An 18,861-nucleotide genomic window follows, 5' to 3' on the forward strand; every position below is an offset into this window, starting at 1 on the left:
AATTTATTGGTCACTAAACATTATTTTCAACATTACAAGATATTTAAAAAAGGACTTCTTTAAGTTTTGGATATAAATGGACAGAAATCTACAGTAAATTCTTATTTGAACGAAAACAGAAGAGTGATGGGTGATTTAAGGTTGTTTGTTAATTTTTGTTTGATTTTCTATTTCTGCTTTTATTTACCGAAAGCCTTATCTTTGATATATATATATGTATGTATATATATATATATATATATATATATATAGTGTGTATATATATATATATATATATATATATATATATATATATATATATATATATATATATATAGTGTATAAGTCTTCTCTAGTCTGCAAACTTGTGATCTTACTTCTTTCAATAAGTTACTCAGGAAGGATTATACTAAGTACAGCTTCATCTATATATATATATATATATATATATATATATATATATATATATTATATATATATATATTAAATATATATATATATATATATATATATATATATATATATATATATAACACACACACACACATATATATATATATATATATATATATACCCACATATATATAAACCACACACACACACACACACACACACATATATATATATATATATATATATATATATATATATATATATAAACCCACATATATAAAAAACACACACACAGACACACACACACACACACACACACATATATATATATATATATATATATATGTGTGTGTGTGTGTGTGTATATACATATAATATTTGTGTGTGTAGTTTTTACTTTTGTACAGTAAATGAATACTGTTCGCACTGGCAGCAAAGATTTACAAATCAATTACAACATTTTGTAAATGAATAACATCTATGGTGGGTCACGGCGTACATCGTCTTAAATATTTTATTACATAAATATAAAGTGAAGGGAAATTTATCTAAAGATCTAATTGATAGAGATAGCTGGATAAATGAGATGCGGAAATAGATACGCCTTAATCTTGTTTCCATCGACATCCATCAAGAAAAAAAAAATCTAGGTAGTTTTCTCGGTAGTACATCCCCAGTCTCGGAGCAGTTGAATAGCTGCCTTCTATATTGTGTGCGACTGTATATGCGGAATCTAGCGTACGCCCGGACGGTTCCAATACTGTGCGTGTACGTGTGTACGTGCGTGCGCGTGTGATTTTTAGACATTCGCATGCACTGTCTGAGGCAAACGATCTCCGAAGCTTACCGTAACCCATCCCGGGGACCACTACCGCTCCGGCCGTATTTATGCGTCGCGATTTGCATAAAAACTGATTTGGGATGGGTATTCCCCGGGGATATTTGTCGGAATCAGAGCAACTTATTGGGCTATTCTCCTCCTTCTCAACACACTTCACGTTCAGATTAAAGAGCCTTCAGAAAAGGGATCGTTGATTTTTTCTCTTTTAGTTGGTGTGTGTGTGTGTGCGTGTGTGTGTTCCCAAGCTGAATCTCCTCGTAGGGGGATGGGAAGGGGAAAGAAGCAATAAGGCGAGGGAAGAAAAGAGACGGATAGAAAAGTTAAGGGGCATGTGAGAAGTCAGAGGGGGAGGGGGTTAGGTAGGTGGCGATGTAGGAGAGAGTAAACGCTGGGGGAAATGGCTTTTCCTTTCCATTTTTCGCCACTTTCTCTCAGTCTTGTATTTATATTCTTCATCTTCGGCATTTTTCTGCGCTAGTTGTATTTCGCCTCATCGTCTTTTTCATTGCACGACGCCCTAAAGATACGTCTTTCGTCGGAGATGCCATTTTTTTAAAAGCTTCCGTTCATTGTTGTTGCAAGATTGAAATTTCTTCTGAGCATTTGGATGGGGAAGTTTCACATCGTGGCGCCCCCCCCCCCCCTTCCTCTTTTTTTAGCATAAAGGAAACAGGTTTCAGTTTTTGCCCCCGGAAAGGGCATGTTAAAGTCCTCGTCCAGGTCATCAGGGCCCATTAGGGCTTTTCAACCTGCGAAATGCAATGGACTGTTAAGTGTTCTTCCATGGAACCGGGCATCATCCGGGCCTCTTCTCAACAATGGTTTGTTGTGATGCTTTTTTCCTTTTTTTTTCCCATCGGCGTTTTTCTCTCGGCTTTGTTTCGACGCTTAATCTCGTTCGACTTCATTAGTGCATCTCGATGTTTTTTTTTTTTTCTTTTTCTTTTTCGTCACGGGGAAATATTTCATTAAGATTAGTGTATGTGACCCTATCAATAAAAAATTCTAAATATTCAAATAGACACACACACACACACACGCCCAATCACCAAGATATGACTACTCTCTCCCTTTACCCAAGGGGCGGGGAGAGCTAACCGTGACCGAATATGTGTGTGTGTATATATATATATATATATATATATATATATACTTATATATATATATATAATATATATATATATATATATATATATATATATATATATATATATATACATATATATATATATATATATATATATATATATATATATATATATATATATATATATATATATATATCCAAAAACTTGCTCTTTATTATATAGGGAAGATTTCTTTCACGTTCAAAATAGGAAAGTATTTTTATCGGATTAGAGTTTCACCTGATTTATTACCTGAACCATGTGATATCCAACTTATGTTCATATTTTCTTTGCAAATGAGAAGTCATGTAAATGTGAAATTAATTCAAGTAATCTCAGTCTCACTGTAAGTATAGTTTTCTATTACGGCTGGTGATCAAGTCAGTTATTCCATTTCAGCCTTTTTTGACAAATTTATTGTAATTCCAGCTTTTTTAGACATTTGACAGATTAATAGTGATGCGCGGAAAACGTCTATGTGTGTATATATATATATATATATATATATATATATATATATATATATATATATATATATATATATATATATATCGAAAACGTAAGCTAGTTACAACTCAAAAAGCTATGGAAAGAATAATGATGGGAATAACACTTAAGAGACAAAAAAAAAGAAAAAAAAAAAAAAAAAAAAGAGCAGCATGGATACGAGAGCATACTGAAGTAGAGGATATTCTAACATATAACAAGAAGAAATGGACATGGACAGGGCATATAATGAAGATGACACATAACCGATGGACATTAATTGAAATAAAATGGGTCCCCAGAGATTGCAAAAGAAGAGAAGACAATTGATTGACGAACTAAGAAAGTTTGCGGATTTGGACTGGCATAGAAACCGCATAAACAGACGCTAGTGGAAAGACATGTCAGAGGCATTTGTTCTGCAGTGGACTATTAACGGCTGAGGATACATACACATATATATATTAGTATTTCTTAAACATTCTCTTTATATACATGTATGCTGTATATGTATATGAATAAATTTTAATGGGCATATAATAGTTTCTTAACGAAATAAAGAAATAAAGAGATTTGCTTAAAAAGAAAATGTATAAAATAGACAAAAATTATTTCCAGTCTTTGGTCTTTCTTGTCATAATGTGTATGTATTATGATATGCTGGATAAAACTTGATACAAGGAAAAGGTATTCATGAAAATCACACAAATAGCTTAGAAGAAAGACTGTGAAGTGTGTGGGCCACCCAGACTTCAGTAAAATGTAAAATAATTTACTCTGAGAACACGGAAGGCATTGACACATGCTATTCGTGTTGACCCTTCAAGTATTTAAAAAGGAATTTTGTCACCGATCCATTTATGATTTTAGCAACTTTGCATTTTTTATTGGGTTAAATTTATTCAAGCAAAATTGCTTTAAATTCTGTAACCCATATGCTTCTATGCTTAGATAACCATAAAAAAAAATATGTGCTACATTCTTGCACACACACTCTCTCTCTCTCTCTCTCTCTCTCTCTCTCTCTCTCTCTCTCTCTCGCTCTCGCTCTCGCTCTCTTTTATCGGCATCAGGATTTTCACGAGTTTTTAAATCCAGCGTTCTAACCAGTACGTACCTCCTCAAGATTTGTATATGGACACTAGGATCTTAGTCAATTCTAATAACATATTTAGATCTTAATCTTAATCATGATCGTTTGAAAGCGTACATCTAATTGAATAAAAGGCTTATTTTTTAAAATACGTTCTATATTTTCATCTTACCGGTTCATATTTTTTTTTATAATAAGTTTCTTTCTGTATGATCTCGAACATTGTCTATCAAGGAAGAGATAAGTTTTGCTACTGAGTATTGATCCATGACCATAGTTTTTGCGACGCTGGATTTCATTAAGCATGATCTCATTGTATTCAGCTGCCTTATAAAAATGAATCTTTAACAACTAAGCTCTTTTTATATATTAAATTTGGACCTCGTGTTGTTTTTGTCTTATCTCTATTATCTTATGACTTTCATATGTTAAGATTCATGAAGATAACTTCATGAAGACAATAGCTGCCCGCATTTCTTTATCCAATCAGCCAGCATCGTTAAGCGATATGAATACATTGACCCCGGGTCTAATATGTTTTTTCAGTTATTTTATCTTGATAAATTCAATCAATTTGTTTATAGCTTCAAGATCTTTATAATCTTATTCTTTACAGAAATCTCAAGCTTTACTCAAATGTTATATCTTTCAAAGCACCGAAGAGAGGATATTTGTAATTCAACAGCGCGCTGTAATAAAGAAAGAATAAGATTACAACTTCAATTGATCACGTGATTTGCTCCTCTCTGTTTTTGTTATGAGAACTGTTAAGCCTTCAGTCATCCCATGACTATTTTATTTCTTTAAACTCAGCTGTCCGTTACCGGCAAACATTGGAAAATCAAATTCCATTCAGAGAGTTGAAAGTTTTAATAACTCTGAGCTTTGGATAGTATCAAGCCCGTCGATCTGTGTTCGAATGTCATCCGACGGTTTTGGCTTCGGTGAAGCCGTATCCTCTTTTTCACTATTATTAGATTAAATGTTATACATTTGTATGCATGCATTTACTGTTAGGTTGTTAAAGATATATTTCGGATCATCCAAAACCAGAAGTTGGAACTTCATGCTTCAAAATGTAATATCAAGTTTCAAAGTAACAAAGGAATCGAAAGATTTACTGTCAGCCAGTGTCTCTATTCAGTGATGGATCGCCGACCAATGACGGATGAGGACACACCCCCTGACACAGCCAATCACACGTTGACATTACCACACTATCTTTCGGCCGTAATTTTCCCCATATCATGCATGTTTATTTATGCTACCCTTTACTGCACTTACCGTTGCAACGTACTTTTCCTATTTTGTAAATGGCCTATTTACGAAAATAGAATTTATAATGCAATTATCTCTGGCTTATTTTCCCCTACTCATTATGAGAAAAATAGGTATAGAATTAAAGAAAGAAAAAAGGTAAGAAGTTTATTTTAATATTTTATTTGCAGTTATATCACTCGACAGGTATTACAACTATGTCGTCATCCCTGAGGTGACAAGGAAAGTGGCTAAAATTATGAACATTTACCCAAAATTCAGTTCCAGATTACTCAAAACAAATGGTCATTATGAAATGAAAATGGTACCTTAGTAACCGACGCATGCATTTTTTTCATGTCCAAAATATCGTTTTAATCGTAATGTGGCTATGAACCTTACACGCCAAGTATTAAATTCCTTGTAATTTTAACTCTTTCAAATGTAGTAAAAATGAATGTCAAACAAGATCATCTTTTTTCATTACGTCAAAAAAATTTTATGATAAATTAGTGTCAATAGCTATTTTATTGAAATCGTTTATATAGCCTTCAAATAATATGAAAACAATTGTTTTGTTAATGGCATTACTTAAATTTAGAGACAAATTAAGTTAAATTTTAATATAGGTAAATATACTTTATAAACATTACGGGGAAAATGGATAGGTAAAATGTATACCAGCATAACAAACAGTAACTTGACTTCAGTCTCAGCATTGCTTCATACTTATTGAACAACGGCTCTTGAAGCTGTCACTCATCAATCAGTTACACAAACATTATACAGTCCCACTGATGACTGCAATATCAGTAGATATAATGCTAAAATTACAACGAAGACTTGCTAATCTCTTGAATTTATGATAACCACTTCTTCACCGGACACATTTCACTGGGATTTCCATTTCGAATGATCCGTACTTGGCGACTAGTACCCTTTCCGAAAGATTCCTTAAAAGTCCTCAACGATATTTCCATCGAGACATCCTGATATTTCGGCTGAAGACCGCAACTCTCCATCAGCGCTTACCTCTGTCGTTGTTGGGACCTTGGTTCTGTTCTAGTGGCGCTTCGTCACTTGGCGGGGAGGGAAAACCACCAACCATTTCATCAGTAAACTGGAAGGGCAGTGGGATCAGGTCATAGTGGGACAGACCTCGCTCTTGCATTTGATGCTGTTGGTGCTGCTGTTGTTGCTGATGATGATGAACTGCGTGCTGATGATGTGTCATCTGAAGCTGCTGCTGCTGTTGAGCAATATGCAAATGTTGTTGTGCTAGTTGTTGGTGTGGTGTCATCTGATGATGGGGTTCGTTTGAGGGAACTTGCGGAAAGGAGTACTGTGCCTCTGTGGGTGTCGTAGCACCTGGTGTTATGTATGAATATTCATGAGGCAGGTGTTGAAGTCCTGTGTGCTGGTGACCATAGTATGTGTTGTGTTGACTGTGTATTGTGTTGTTTGTCGGTATCAATTGTGACATAGCTTCTTGAGTTGTGTTTACTGAATATCCATTACCCTGGAATGGCGTTGTCGAGTTACTGCTCGACTGACTTCGTATCTGATCAGTGGTATTCTTTGGTCTAGGAGGCTGACGTCCATGGGCAGTTCCGCGGCAGGCAAGGGAATGGCATCTACTCGAGTGGGCTTGGGCAGGAGTCAAACTTTCGTCTGTTACGCCTTTTGCTTTGTTCTCTTTCTTTTGTTTCATGCGACGATTCTGGAACCATATCTTTATTTGCCTCTCAGTTAGGACAAGTGTTCTTGAAAGGTCAATTCGTCTTGGCCGGCACAGATACCTACTGTAGTGGAACTCCTTTTCTAACTCCACAAGCTGAGCAGATGTGTAAGCAGTGCGGGCCCTCTTGGCAGCCTTACCCAGACCTGAAGCTGCTTCTGCACCTTGATTAGCCAATGGCCTTTCCCCGTTAGTGCCACTTATTCCAGTTCCTACGGTACCGCATGAAGCACCAGCGCTGGGTCCAGGAATTGCAAGGTCTCCCATGGTACCCCCTAAATGTCCAGCGTAGTGATTTCCCAAGTTTGTGCCGTTGTAAAATCCTATGTTGTTGGGAGCATGAGCGGCGGGGTATTGGCCTGAAGGCAGTCCTCTCTGGAAACATACGGAAGTGTTTTGGTATTCTGCTGTCTGGTTTCCAGTTGTTCCTCCATTTGAATAGCTGTCACTCATGTTATTTTCTGGAAAGGAAAGGTCGCAGTTAATGGAAATGTATTACCATTCTACTTTTTATAATTAATATATGAACAAATTATATCCTTTCAATATGTAAGATGAATTTCATTGCACACAAATACAGACACACACGCAAACAAGCAAAGGCGATATAACAAATTATAACAGAATTATCAGACGTTCCCATTGCCAAATGTCATAATGATTATCAACAACTGAAGAGAATGAAACCCGCTTAATCATCCAGAAACTGATATGGTTTTATCATTGCTATTATTGAAAATAAAGAGTAATATGTGATTTACTTTTATATAACTAGGTTAGATATCTTTAATAAAAGCGAATTAAAGTGCAATAGGAATCTACATCTTGGCATTTGTAGCTTTATTGACGATGGATTCATTATGACTAAAGTATGATTGACCACGACTCTTTCGAGAATGGTAAGCTCACATAAATTTTGTACTGTAGAGAAAAATAGAATATAACTTTTCACTGAGCCGTTACAGTTGTACATATATTAATTTGCTCTCTCTCTTTCTCTCTCTCTCTCTCTCTCTCTCTCTCTCTCTCTCTCTCTCTCTCTGTGTATAACAGTTGAAATTTTTTGATACAAACTACATGATAGAAGTCAATTTGCTAGCCTCAGGTTGAAGATTTGAAAAAGGAATGAATATATAGATGAAAAATATATTTCTTTATGAAAAAAAAGTTATTAATTGTCTCCATATGAGGTTCATTTGAATAACAGAAATGTAATAGAATATAAGTTAGTTAATGTTGAAGACATGTGTAACATACGAATATGATTGAATATTAATTTTTCTTTTGTTTTTATTCATTGGAAATTGAAATTCGATATTGCCAACTAGTATAGATCGTTTAATTTGTGGAAAATGCTTTAGTAAACTACATACTCTATCACAAAATGTTATTTAGCTATATATTGTCAGCTTCATTTTGTACTGTAGAATTTAAATATTTATATTTTCTGAGTTAAATTTTGCTTCGATATAGTTTGATATGGATATGTTAAACGTACCCAACGTTACGTTGAACACTTCTTATAAAAGTACAATCCAATTAAACGTATTACTTCACATGTTTTAGATATACTGTATCCATAGTTATTTTGATAGGTTTATTATTGTACACTTAAATTAAATAGCTGTTATCCGCTCAATACGATTTATTAAATAGATAATATGAGTCATATGATTTAATTCACGCCTTTTACGTTGCATAATAAGTATAACTTGATACAAGATTTTAGTTGAATTAGATTAAAAATTATTCAAGTAATATTATCATAACTTTCTTTTGCGCCTATTTTCGGTTATTTCACAGTATTCTGTAACCATCGTTCTTCTGTATCCTCTTCCATCCTTCATCAAAGGTACCACCCTGTATTCCCTACACCCACCTTAGCCCCCATTCTAAATCCCCCTCCCCCCTTCCCTCTCCACGGGTGCTTTGGAAGGAAATACTCTAAAAGCACTCAGAATCCCTCAAACAATACACTGGATGGATGCACTCGGCCTAGTTTTAAGAGGGTTGAAAACGAGAGAGAGAGAGAGAGAGAGAGAGAGAGAGAGAGAGAGAGAGAGAGAGCGAATCTACGAATGGCCGTTATATAAGTTGGTCCAGTTTTTTTTTATTTTATAGTTTGGTGTTATAGAATACAAGGTCGAGAAATTATTAAAGATAGGAAAAGTTAGTGTCTATTAAAGGTATCTTGGTTCGTTGTTATTATTATTATTATTATTATTATTATTATTATTATTATTATTGTTATTATTACAAGCCAAACTACAACCCTAGTTGGAAAAGCAAGATGTTATAAGCCCAAGGGCTCCAACAGGGAAATAATTTAATAATATAATATTTACATTTGAAAAATATCATTAATAAATGTTTGATTCCCGGTTTTTTGTCATAATAATTTTTCATTTATTTAACGCGTGTGAAAATTTACGTTTTAACGATTATATAGTTATAATCTAAGAATATATTCTGAGATTTTATTTATACGGCATGAAGAATATTAATTCACTCTACGTTACCGTTTAAACTGTACAATTGTAAAAACAAAGAATTATATCATTATCTACTTAGAAGTTAGCAAAAACTATGAACAAAAATTGGAACTCGATGAATGTTCTTTGCTAGAAATTTAGAACAAAGGTAAAGAACAGAGCTAAGATTATAATGAAAATCTTATTTCATAAATAGATTCAAATGGGAAATAAATATGGTAGAGAAAAGCAACAAAGAAATAGAAAAGATAAAAAGACGAATTGAATCTCTCCGAAAGAGAGTCAACACGAACCAACTCCACTCTGTCACTTCCATGTACAAAATCCTACTATCTCACAAAATAGTAGAAGGTTGCATGACAGAACCAGATTTTTTCTTTGTCTTTACTTAGCGGTAGCCTTTGAAGCTGTGCCGGTGGATTGGGAGTAAATAATGGCACTAGGATAAGCAAAAAGCCCAAATGAACCGTCCGAATCCGTTTCAGTGGCTTCGGTCGAGTCAAAGGATATCAATTCCTGGAGTTCTTGTTCTCTAAAGTTATGGAATTTCCATTATTATACGTTGAAAATTTGTCTGTTCATCTTAAATTTTTTTTTAATTATTAATACAGAGGGACTTAGACTTCATTGGTCAGTTTTTGCTAGACTATTTGGTCACCGAGTCCTCAAATAAACTTTAAAACTGGGAGGGTATGAGGAGGTTGTTTTACAGAGCTGTGTGTCGGGTGAGTTCAAACAATGAGTGTTGACTCAACCTGACCAAACGGAGTCACCTGGTGGCCAAACGCGGCAACCACTGCCTCCTTTTTTTCTCTCTTTTTTTCCGTCTTTCTTTTTCAGTTTCTCTTCCTTATATCCACTATATATATATATATATATATATATATATATCTATATATATATATATATATATATATACCTGTGTATGTATATACGCACATCGTCTTTTATAGCTAAGGCCGTAATGTCCTGTTTAACTAACGTTATTCCTTACTTCTGCTCTTCCCATATTTCATTCTATTAAATACAGCGAAAGGAAATACTATAGGTTTATGAGTTTTCTTCTTAGCATCGTCTTTTAGTTTTTATTGTTTTAATGATATCCTCTTCCTCAGATAATGAAATTCTTGTAAAATTCATCAGCAACGTACGTACGAACTCCTTCAAAACCCCAACGAATAACAGCAATGAAAAAAAAAATAATCGTGTAAGTTAAATGTTTATCTTTAGGTCAAACAGAACCTGTTTGTTTCCTTTTGTAAGAAATTATTACGGATAAAATTTTAAATCTAATTCTTTACCGTTACTTGTATTATGATGGTGATTTCGGTACATTGCTTTGTAAATAAAATTTAAGATGTTATAAAATGGAAGTCAACGATAGTTTTATTTAGTTAGCTTCAAGTACCGGGGACATAAACTACAGTAAATAGTACAGGGTAGATTGATAGAAATTATAATTAAGGATTAAAAAGTTCTTCTTTTCTTGTAAGAGTGAGTTTTGTATATTTTCGTAAATGAAATATAATTATAGTTTGATTAAGTTATTCTAAATGAAATGATCTTGAAAGTGAGTGAAATGACAACGAAGATCAGAAGGTTCAAGTACATAGTCGGTAATGCATTAGTCATCCGGAAAAGGGGTAGAAGAAGAAGAAGAAGAGAGAGAGAGAGAGAGAGAGAGAGAGAGAGAGAGAGAGAGAGAGATACTTACTGCATGGATATTTTCTAAACGTTTTTAGCAGATACACTAGAAAAAGAATTTAGGTTTTTTCTGAGTAGCGTTCCTCTTTCCGTTTGTCCTTCCACTAGATCCCTCCCCCCCCCCCCTTCCTTTTCTCCTCCCTCCTTTGGTGATCCATCAGAGCCCATTGACAAAATCGAAGCAAGAATTAATTTTGTTCGTGTTTGGTGGGTTTTGCTCTGGGTCAGATGTCCAACTCTGTTTGGAGGGAAACCAACTTGGGAGAATTTGCTCTTATTTAGATTATCTTTATTTTTCCTCTTCTTGGAAACTGGCTAACGTTGTTTTTTTTCCCAAACAGCGAACGATAATTCTCTTCTTATAGCAGAGTTAACTTTCTACTTTGTAAAGAAAATTAAGTCAAAGTTGAAACAGTCATTTGTAATTCTGAGATTCGTAAATTGAAATACTTGACAACTACAAATAAAATTGCAGTTTAAAGTCATTACCAATAACCATAATGGCATATCAGAAATCTGTTCAAAATAGTAGGTAAAATTATTTTCGCAAACAGTTTTTGAATGAAATACATTTGCATTTGAAATAGTATGTGTTTACACGTAATCGCATATGCATAATACATGCGTGCGAGTTAAACGTGTCGTATGATGCCAGTTTTTATTAGTTTAAAGCTCTGTGCCAAATATAATGCTTCCTTTTCTGAACAAGGTCGAGAATATTGATCCGAATGTAAGGTGCATATAACAAAAATACCTTATAGATTAAACGGAAATATATACTGATATTAAGATCAAAGCATTTCGTTCATCGAAATCTTGCAGCAGCTTGGTTTTATATATATATATATATATATATATGTATGTATATATATACATATATATATGTATATATATTATATATATATATACATTATAATTATATATATATATATATATATATATATATATTAGTATATGTGTATGTCTGTGGTGTGTGTGTTTATCAAAATGAGAGAGAGAGAGAGAGAGAGAGAGAGAGAGAGAGAGAGAGAGAAGCTAGCTTGATAATCCAGGCGGCCAATTCCAGTCCTCACCCTCGTCATCCGTCAAATTCCAGTCAGCATTCCCAATTTAGGGATTCCATGTTTGCCTTTGGATGTTAGTCGGGTAAACTGGTTACTCCGGACAGACTAATGCATATTCTGCGGCGTTAAAACAAATAAGTCGAGTTTGGACGGAAAGTAAAATTTATAGCAACGATATTTAGTCACGACGGTTTCCTTTCGGTCTATATGCATATTAGTAGATATTATATATATATATATATATATATACATATATGTATACTTACATACATACATATGTAATTATTGTATGCGACCCGTCAAAAATGACGGATATATATTTAGATAGATATGCACACACACACGAACCCCCTCTCATCGGTGTATGACTACTTTCTTACCACCTATCCGAGGATGGGGAGAGTTGAGCGTGGCCATATATATATATATATATATATATATATATATATATATATATATGTGTGTGTGTGTGTATGTGTGTGTGTGTGTGTGTACAGCTGGAAGCTTTCTCTTTTCTATACGGGGTACAGCTGGAAGCTTTCTCTTTTCTATACGGGATACACACACACACACACACACACATATATACATATATATATATATATATATATATATATATATATATATATATATATATGTATCTGGTGTGTGATTGTAACAATTGAAGTCGTTGAAGTTGGTAGTAAACATGGGTGATTTATTTGAAAAGGGGAATATTCAAAGTTATTCTTGGGAAAGAGAAACTGATAATGAAGTGAGGATAATCGTTTATGTTTTGATACGGAGTAGATCGAAGAGTAAAATGAGGGAAGCTTATTGTAATAAGAATTACCTATCTGCGTGATTAATTATTATATAGTTTAAGTGAAAGTTAAGGTATTACGTAGTTAAGGAATGTAGGGTAAAAATTGCCTATAAATATAATCAAGACTGGCAGAAACAGTAACAAGAATTAGACTCATGGAATTGACCGGAATTACTAGCAATAGCAAGTAGTCAGATGTGGGAAAGTAACGCTTAGGGATGAGAACCAGAGATTATTTTAGGTGCTGTTCCTCGACAAAGGAAAGTTTAAATGTAGGAATGCAGGAGGATTGATAAGGTACTCAAAAAGAGAGTGGGCGATTAAAAAAAAAAAGCAAAATGATAAAAATATAAGAGTTTGATTAACAACACCAGGGACAATAAGTTGTCTTACATGAAAATAATGTATATAGAAAAAGGCCCACAAGGAGATAGATCTTACATTAAGAGACAAGATTGGCGTAGGCGGAAGGGTGGTTAAGTGTAAATTTTCAAGGGTTAAGCATAAGGAGACAGGGGAGGAACCTGGAAAATGCTGGATACTTTATTTGAAAGATGCATACGAATGGAGGAAGTTGATATCCAGTAAGTAAGAGTATAAGCAAGATAGAGGTTAATTGTGGTGTTTTAGTGCACCTCAGTGTATTGCTGGCAAGTTTTCTGTGTATATATGAATCAGCTTTTACTGCTAAAGTTTTTTTCTCGAGGTATTCATCCGTGATTTAGTAGTCAATGTATGGATATACAATGTAGCTTTGAATATTGTGTTATTAGGAGAGTCTACTGGATTTCTATTATATATATATATATATATATATATATATATAATTATAGATAGATAGATAGATAGATAGATAGTTAGATAGATAGATAGATAATATAGATAAATATATATGTATGTATATATACAGTATATATGTATATGTATGTATATACATATATATATATATATATATATATGTGTGTGTGTGTGTGTGTGTGTGTGTGTATCCAAGTTTACCTGTTTGCTTGTCACAACGAGAGACTGCGACAGCTTCTCTTGAAGAAAGTAGAGTTATAATCCTGTATCTCAGAACCATCACAACTATAGGTATTCCAGAATCAATTAAAAACAAGAGCAGAACCATTAACAAATAGTCAGTCACCTCAATTCTAGATCATTCAACGAAGAGTTCCCCATAATAAGTCCTGAATTGTGCTCTAATCCCCATTTACAAACCTCGTTATAAACAGGGGAGGTTTAAAGACATTTTTCAATGATAAATGCTTTATGTCTCATTTCCCTTAGCCATTCCTGACCTGTCTTCTATCCACATCATCTTATTCGGGTTCAAATGGTTAGTCAGCTTGTTAACACGCGCCATACTTCCCAAGGAAAATAGAAATAACCTATATATTTGGAAGACATGACTTTTATTTTCCATTTTTGCTGTTCAATATAGTTCTATAGAAGAAAATCTTCTCTCGCCATCCCATTCGAAGAATCGTATGTCAACACTCGCTTGACTCCACACTCCTCAATCAACATTAGTTCGAAGCTTTATAACGTCGACTGAAATGAATCGGTAATTTAAGGATTTTAACTATTATGCATGACCCCTTCGCGTGACGAAATGACTCCCTCCGCAGCCTTCCCTCCCTAGCTCCTTGCCCCCAGGTTACAATCACCACCTATTTCTTCTTCCTATGGCCTCCCACCCCACCCCATCTCTCCACTATACTCTCATTGCCCACAGGCCTCTCCAACGTGGAGTTAGCTCTCATTATTTTGTTCCTTAACAATGATAGCATTACCTGCTGTCTTTTCAAGCCTCTCTTGTTTTTATCGCTGTACGTGTGTAGAACATCAGTAATAAGAATTGCCTGACTTTATTTTATTTTATTTTTAATATTTTAATTTCATTATGTATATCTCTAATGCCACAGTATTAACACTGTTGCGCTTTACTGATCATCAGACACTATCTGTTCCTGAAGAAATCCATAGCCAACATTTTTTTTTATCCATTGCAGCACTTATGAAAAAAAAAAGATAACTTTTGCTGAAAGACTGGAAAAGAGATAGATACTCCCCACCGTATCTTGCAGTCCCTCGACCATCAAGAGATAAACCTGCCCAGATAATCAAATTGTTTTCCCCCTACTGTGTCACAACTCCGAAAAGAAGAAGAATCGATGTAGGGAATCCGTATCTGAAGAGAGAGAGAGAGAGAGAGAGAGAGAGAGAGAGATCGGTAGTTACATGATCCCCCTCCCCTCCCCCACTCCTCACCGTCTCTTCCCCTCCCTTTCCCGTCCCCTCTTCCAGATCGGCTGGCTAAAATATGGCCGTGGTTGCTGGAGTGTCAGGTGATGACTCGCTTGGTGATTGAGTGCCACGAGTCGAAGCCCGTGTCCCAAAGAATGGCACTGTGGCACTGGTGAGTTATGAATGCCTCAGGTCCCTTCCCTAGGAGGCCTCCCCATAGACTCGCAAAGACGCTCTTAGCGCCCCCCCCCCCTGTCCTATCTACCTCTCTTACTCCTGAATAATCAGACTGTTCTTAAATGTAGGAAAAGAAATATTAGATTAACGTCAAAAGCAGTGGTTGGTTAACTTTGTTTGAATACATTAACAAAGGTAATCTAGGGCCAAACTAACCAATGACAAACGTTAACAGCAAATATTTCTCAATACTTGAAATAGTGCACTTTATCTTTCTCTCTTATATCAAGAAAAAAAAATTAAGAAAATTCTTAAGGCAATTAGAAAAAGATAGATATGCATAGTTTAGGCATAAATATTCGATTTTCACAACCAATGCTCATTTATTCAATAACCATATTTGTGCAATTAATAAAAGGACCAATTTGAAGGTGGGTGAATTGCATGATTGATGATTTTTCCACTGCTCTTATCGTATCTGTATCTTTTCCTATATTACATTTCCTTCTTGAATATTACTCTGTGCGCATGTTTCATCATATCTGAGAGTTATAAGCAAAGCGAAACGATTGTTTCTCCAATCGGAGGACTAGAGTGGTTTTTTTTTTATAAATATCGGCATCGCATAATTACTGTAGGAAACTGAAGATGTGTTACACGAACTGTAACAAAATTAAGTGTTTTCTTTATATCGATAGGGAACTGAAATTATTCTAAGGGAGCTGATTATATTATAAATGCCAACTGTAGCAAACCAAAGGTACATTGTACGAACTTCAACAAATACAGTAGAAGCAAACTGTATTGTGAGGACTGGTTTTTTTTTTTTTTTTTTTTTATTTTTTTTTTTTTTGATGATGAATGGAATGTTTTTCGAAGCAGTTCATTAGTTTCTGATAAAAACATCCCTAACCTTAATGAGATACGCTGCTTCGAATAAAATGTCAGTGCCCCTTAAAGAAGAAATGATATGCTCGAACGCAAATGCCTACCAATACTGGCTCAAGTTTGCTACCGTTCTTGTACTGTACCTTTCATTCACCATAGTTCACATTTTAGTAAGACTTACTACGTATAACCACTGATATAAATGTGTGTGAAATCTAATAAAAGCTGTTGTTATATCTTCCCTCCGGTCGTTAATTCTCGGTTTGTCGTGAACAGAAAATTAGCCAAAAGTATTTTACTTTGTATGAAACTGCAATTGTGTATAGGAATTGCATCGTTCAAGTGAAAGGCATAATAGTCTAATAAAGAGAGAGTAAAATGATAATTTGATTACTTTCCATTATGTGGTATTATTAATTAGCCTAGGAACGTCCCTTCTGCCAATAACTGCACTAAATTTTTAGCCCTCTGGTTTACCTCCATTCCAGCTTTCTGACTTTGTCATGCAGCTGTACGACCTTTTAACTTTTAGGTCATGGTGCAGCCGGGAGGATTGGTCCCCTAGCGTTACAAAGTGGTGGTGAATGACCTCGAAATATCATAAAAAGAATTGTTTACTTGTCATGTGCATGTGAATAATTCATAATAAACACATAAACGAAAGGAAAACAATAAAATTGTTTTGATCATTCTTAAACTTTTACAGAACTTTATTCAGACGTTCGTTGAGCAAAGAAAGGGTAGCATAACAAATAAATGTGAAATTTACTTATTTCCTTTCCGATTATTTTTTTCTAGGTGACGATGCCATTTTTTCTCAAATAGATTTAAACTTGGTCTGCGATATTTCAAGAGGAGTAAATTAGAAATTTTGTTTGCATTGTTGATGAGAATATTTTACTTTATTGCAAATCTTTTATGTGTGTGCCTTGTGATGTGAGCCTAAAATTAAATAACTTTTCCTCCGTAAACCAAATTTGAAACATCAGTAGGCAAACAACTCATTGATACTTTACTTCCGCATGTAAGAATATAAATGATGATCGAATTTCCAGATTACATTTCACCCCTTTTATTACAAGCACAGCCACATACAGACACTGGCATCTACACGCAAAACCACATGCACACAATAATTGGAGGAAATCAAATCTATCTTACCTGTGGGAGACCCCGGTGTCAGCGTGTTTGGAGGAGTAATCGGTTCCGTGATCAGATCGTCCGCATAGGAAGTCGGCGGGGATTGGGGTGTTGGTTTCCCCGTGAATTCTTCTTGTCCTTGTCGTTGTTGCTGTTGTTGTTGTTCCCGTCTCCGTTGCTGCTGCGCGTGAGAAACAGATGCAGCTGATACGTAGGTCCCCGAAAGTGGTGGCGTCTGAATGGATATGTATCGAAATTGTTGATACACTTCCAAGGGTGACATGACTCTCGAGTCCAGTCGATGGGTTTTTATACTGTCCGTAGAAGTGGGTCTTGAAGGGCAGAAGGGGTACTGAACTGGCCTTCGGATGTAATGATTGGAATTACCCGTTGCTTGCTGGCTTGAAACTCCTGACGACCCTGATCGTGTCATGTCTAGGCCAATGTTTTCTTCAGGAGGCGTTAAAGCTGAAGGCCGTGTTCTTCGCACCTCAGAAGAGAATGCCGAATTTAATACCAGATCTTTCTCGCGTCGGGATCGTCCATCGGTGGTAACGCAAGATGCAGCATTGCTGCGCCTTCCTCTCATCTGTTGCTGGTTACACTGATTTCCACTTTGAAAGGCGAAATCACTTTGGTTCTGGCTACCATTATGAGACGCTGCATTTACTTGTTGCATCTGGAAAGCGCGATGCCAGTATAAGGGCGTTCGGTGCCGGATGGAGGAATGGTCACACGCGTTCCTTGTGTGACCGGAAGAATATGCATTGTTATTCACTGTATAGTTTTCATTCAGATTATCTATAAAGTCATCAACAGTGGCCATACTAAGGTCATATTGCTTAGGGTACCTTCTTTTGTTATCATTATTTTCCATCCTCGGATAATCAGGAGAGAAGCTCCAACGAGAGCGAAGGTAAGAATCGCACACGTTTGCCTGGTAGCAAATACACAATTATCTGGAAACGAGGCCTAACGACTACCCACGTGGAGATCTTAAAGGCAACTGACCTACAGCGGCTGCGACCTTTCCGGAGGTCATCTTTTTAGAAGCACCCCCTCCCCCTCCCTCCTCTTTGAGGAGCTTGCTTGAGCCTGCTGAACTGTAAGCCAGGAAAGGGTAAAAGAAGGATTAACTTATCGAAAGGAAATCTCAGCCTTATGCCCCTTGTAACTTTGAATCACGGTCCAGATATACAGACCTTGCTTTGAATGAACTTCGTCTTCGATGCCTAATAGTTTTGATTGAACGCTAACTGGTATCGGGTGGAAAACTTCTGTGTAGTATCAAGTATATGTTTTATAACTGTAGGGACTATAAGTATATGTAGGAAACTCACGATAAAAAAATATACATATATTTATAAGAAAATATTTTTCAAACTCTTTTTACTGATTGTTTGACTGATCCTGACATCGGAGCAATAACC

General features: G+C 35.3%; 1 protein-coding gene across 1 annotated transcript; it reads right to left on the reverse strand.

The window, feature by feature from the left end:
• Positions 1-6,130: 6,130 nt before the first annotated feature.
• Positions 6,131-18,495, reverse strand: LOC137615029 (homeobox protein Hox-D3-like). The gene is made up of 2 exons (XM_068344664.1): positions 17,453-18,495; positions 6,131-7,375 (listed from the first exon to the last, which is right to left on the reverse strand). Exons 1-2 carry the CDS (start codon positions 18,306-18,308, stop codon positions 6,198-6,200), a joined length of 2,034 nt encoding a protein of 677 aa, XP_068200765.1. The 5' UTR covers positions 18,309-18,495; the 3' UTR covers positions 6,131-6,197.
• Between the last annotated feature and the right edge of the window lie 366 nt (positions 18,496-18,861).

The sequence above is a fragment of the Palaemon carinicauda genome, chromosome 21 (genome assembly GCF_036898095.1).
Source record: "Palaemon carinicauda isolate YSFRI2023 chromosome 21, ASM3689809v2, whole genome shotgun sequence".
Classification (NCBI taxonomy): domain Eukaryota; kingdom Metazoa; phylum Arthropoda; class Malacostraca; order Decapoda; family Palaemonidae; genus Palaemon; species Palaemon carinicauda.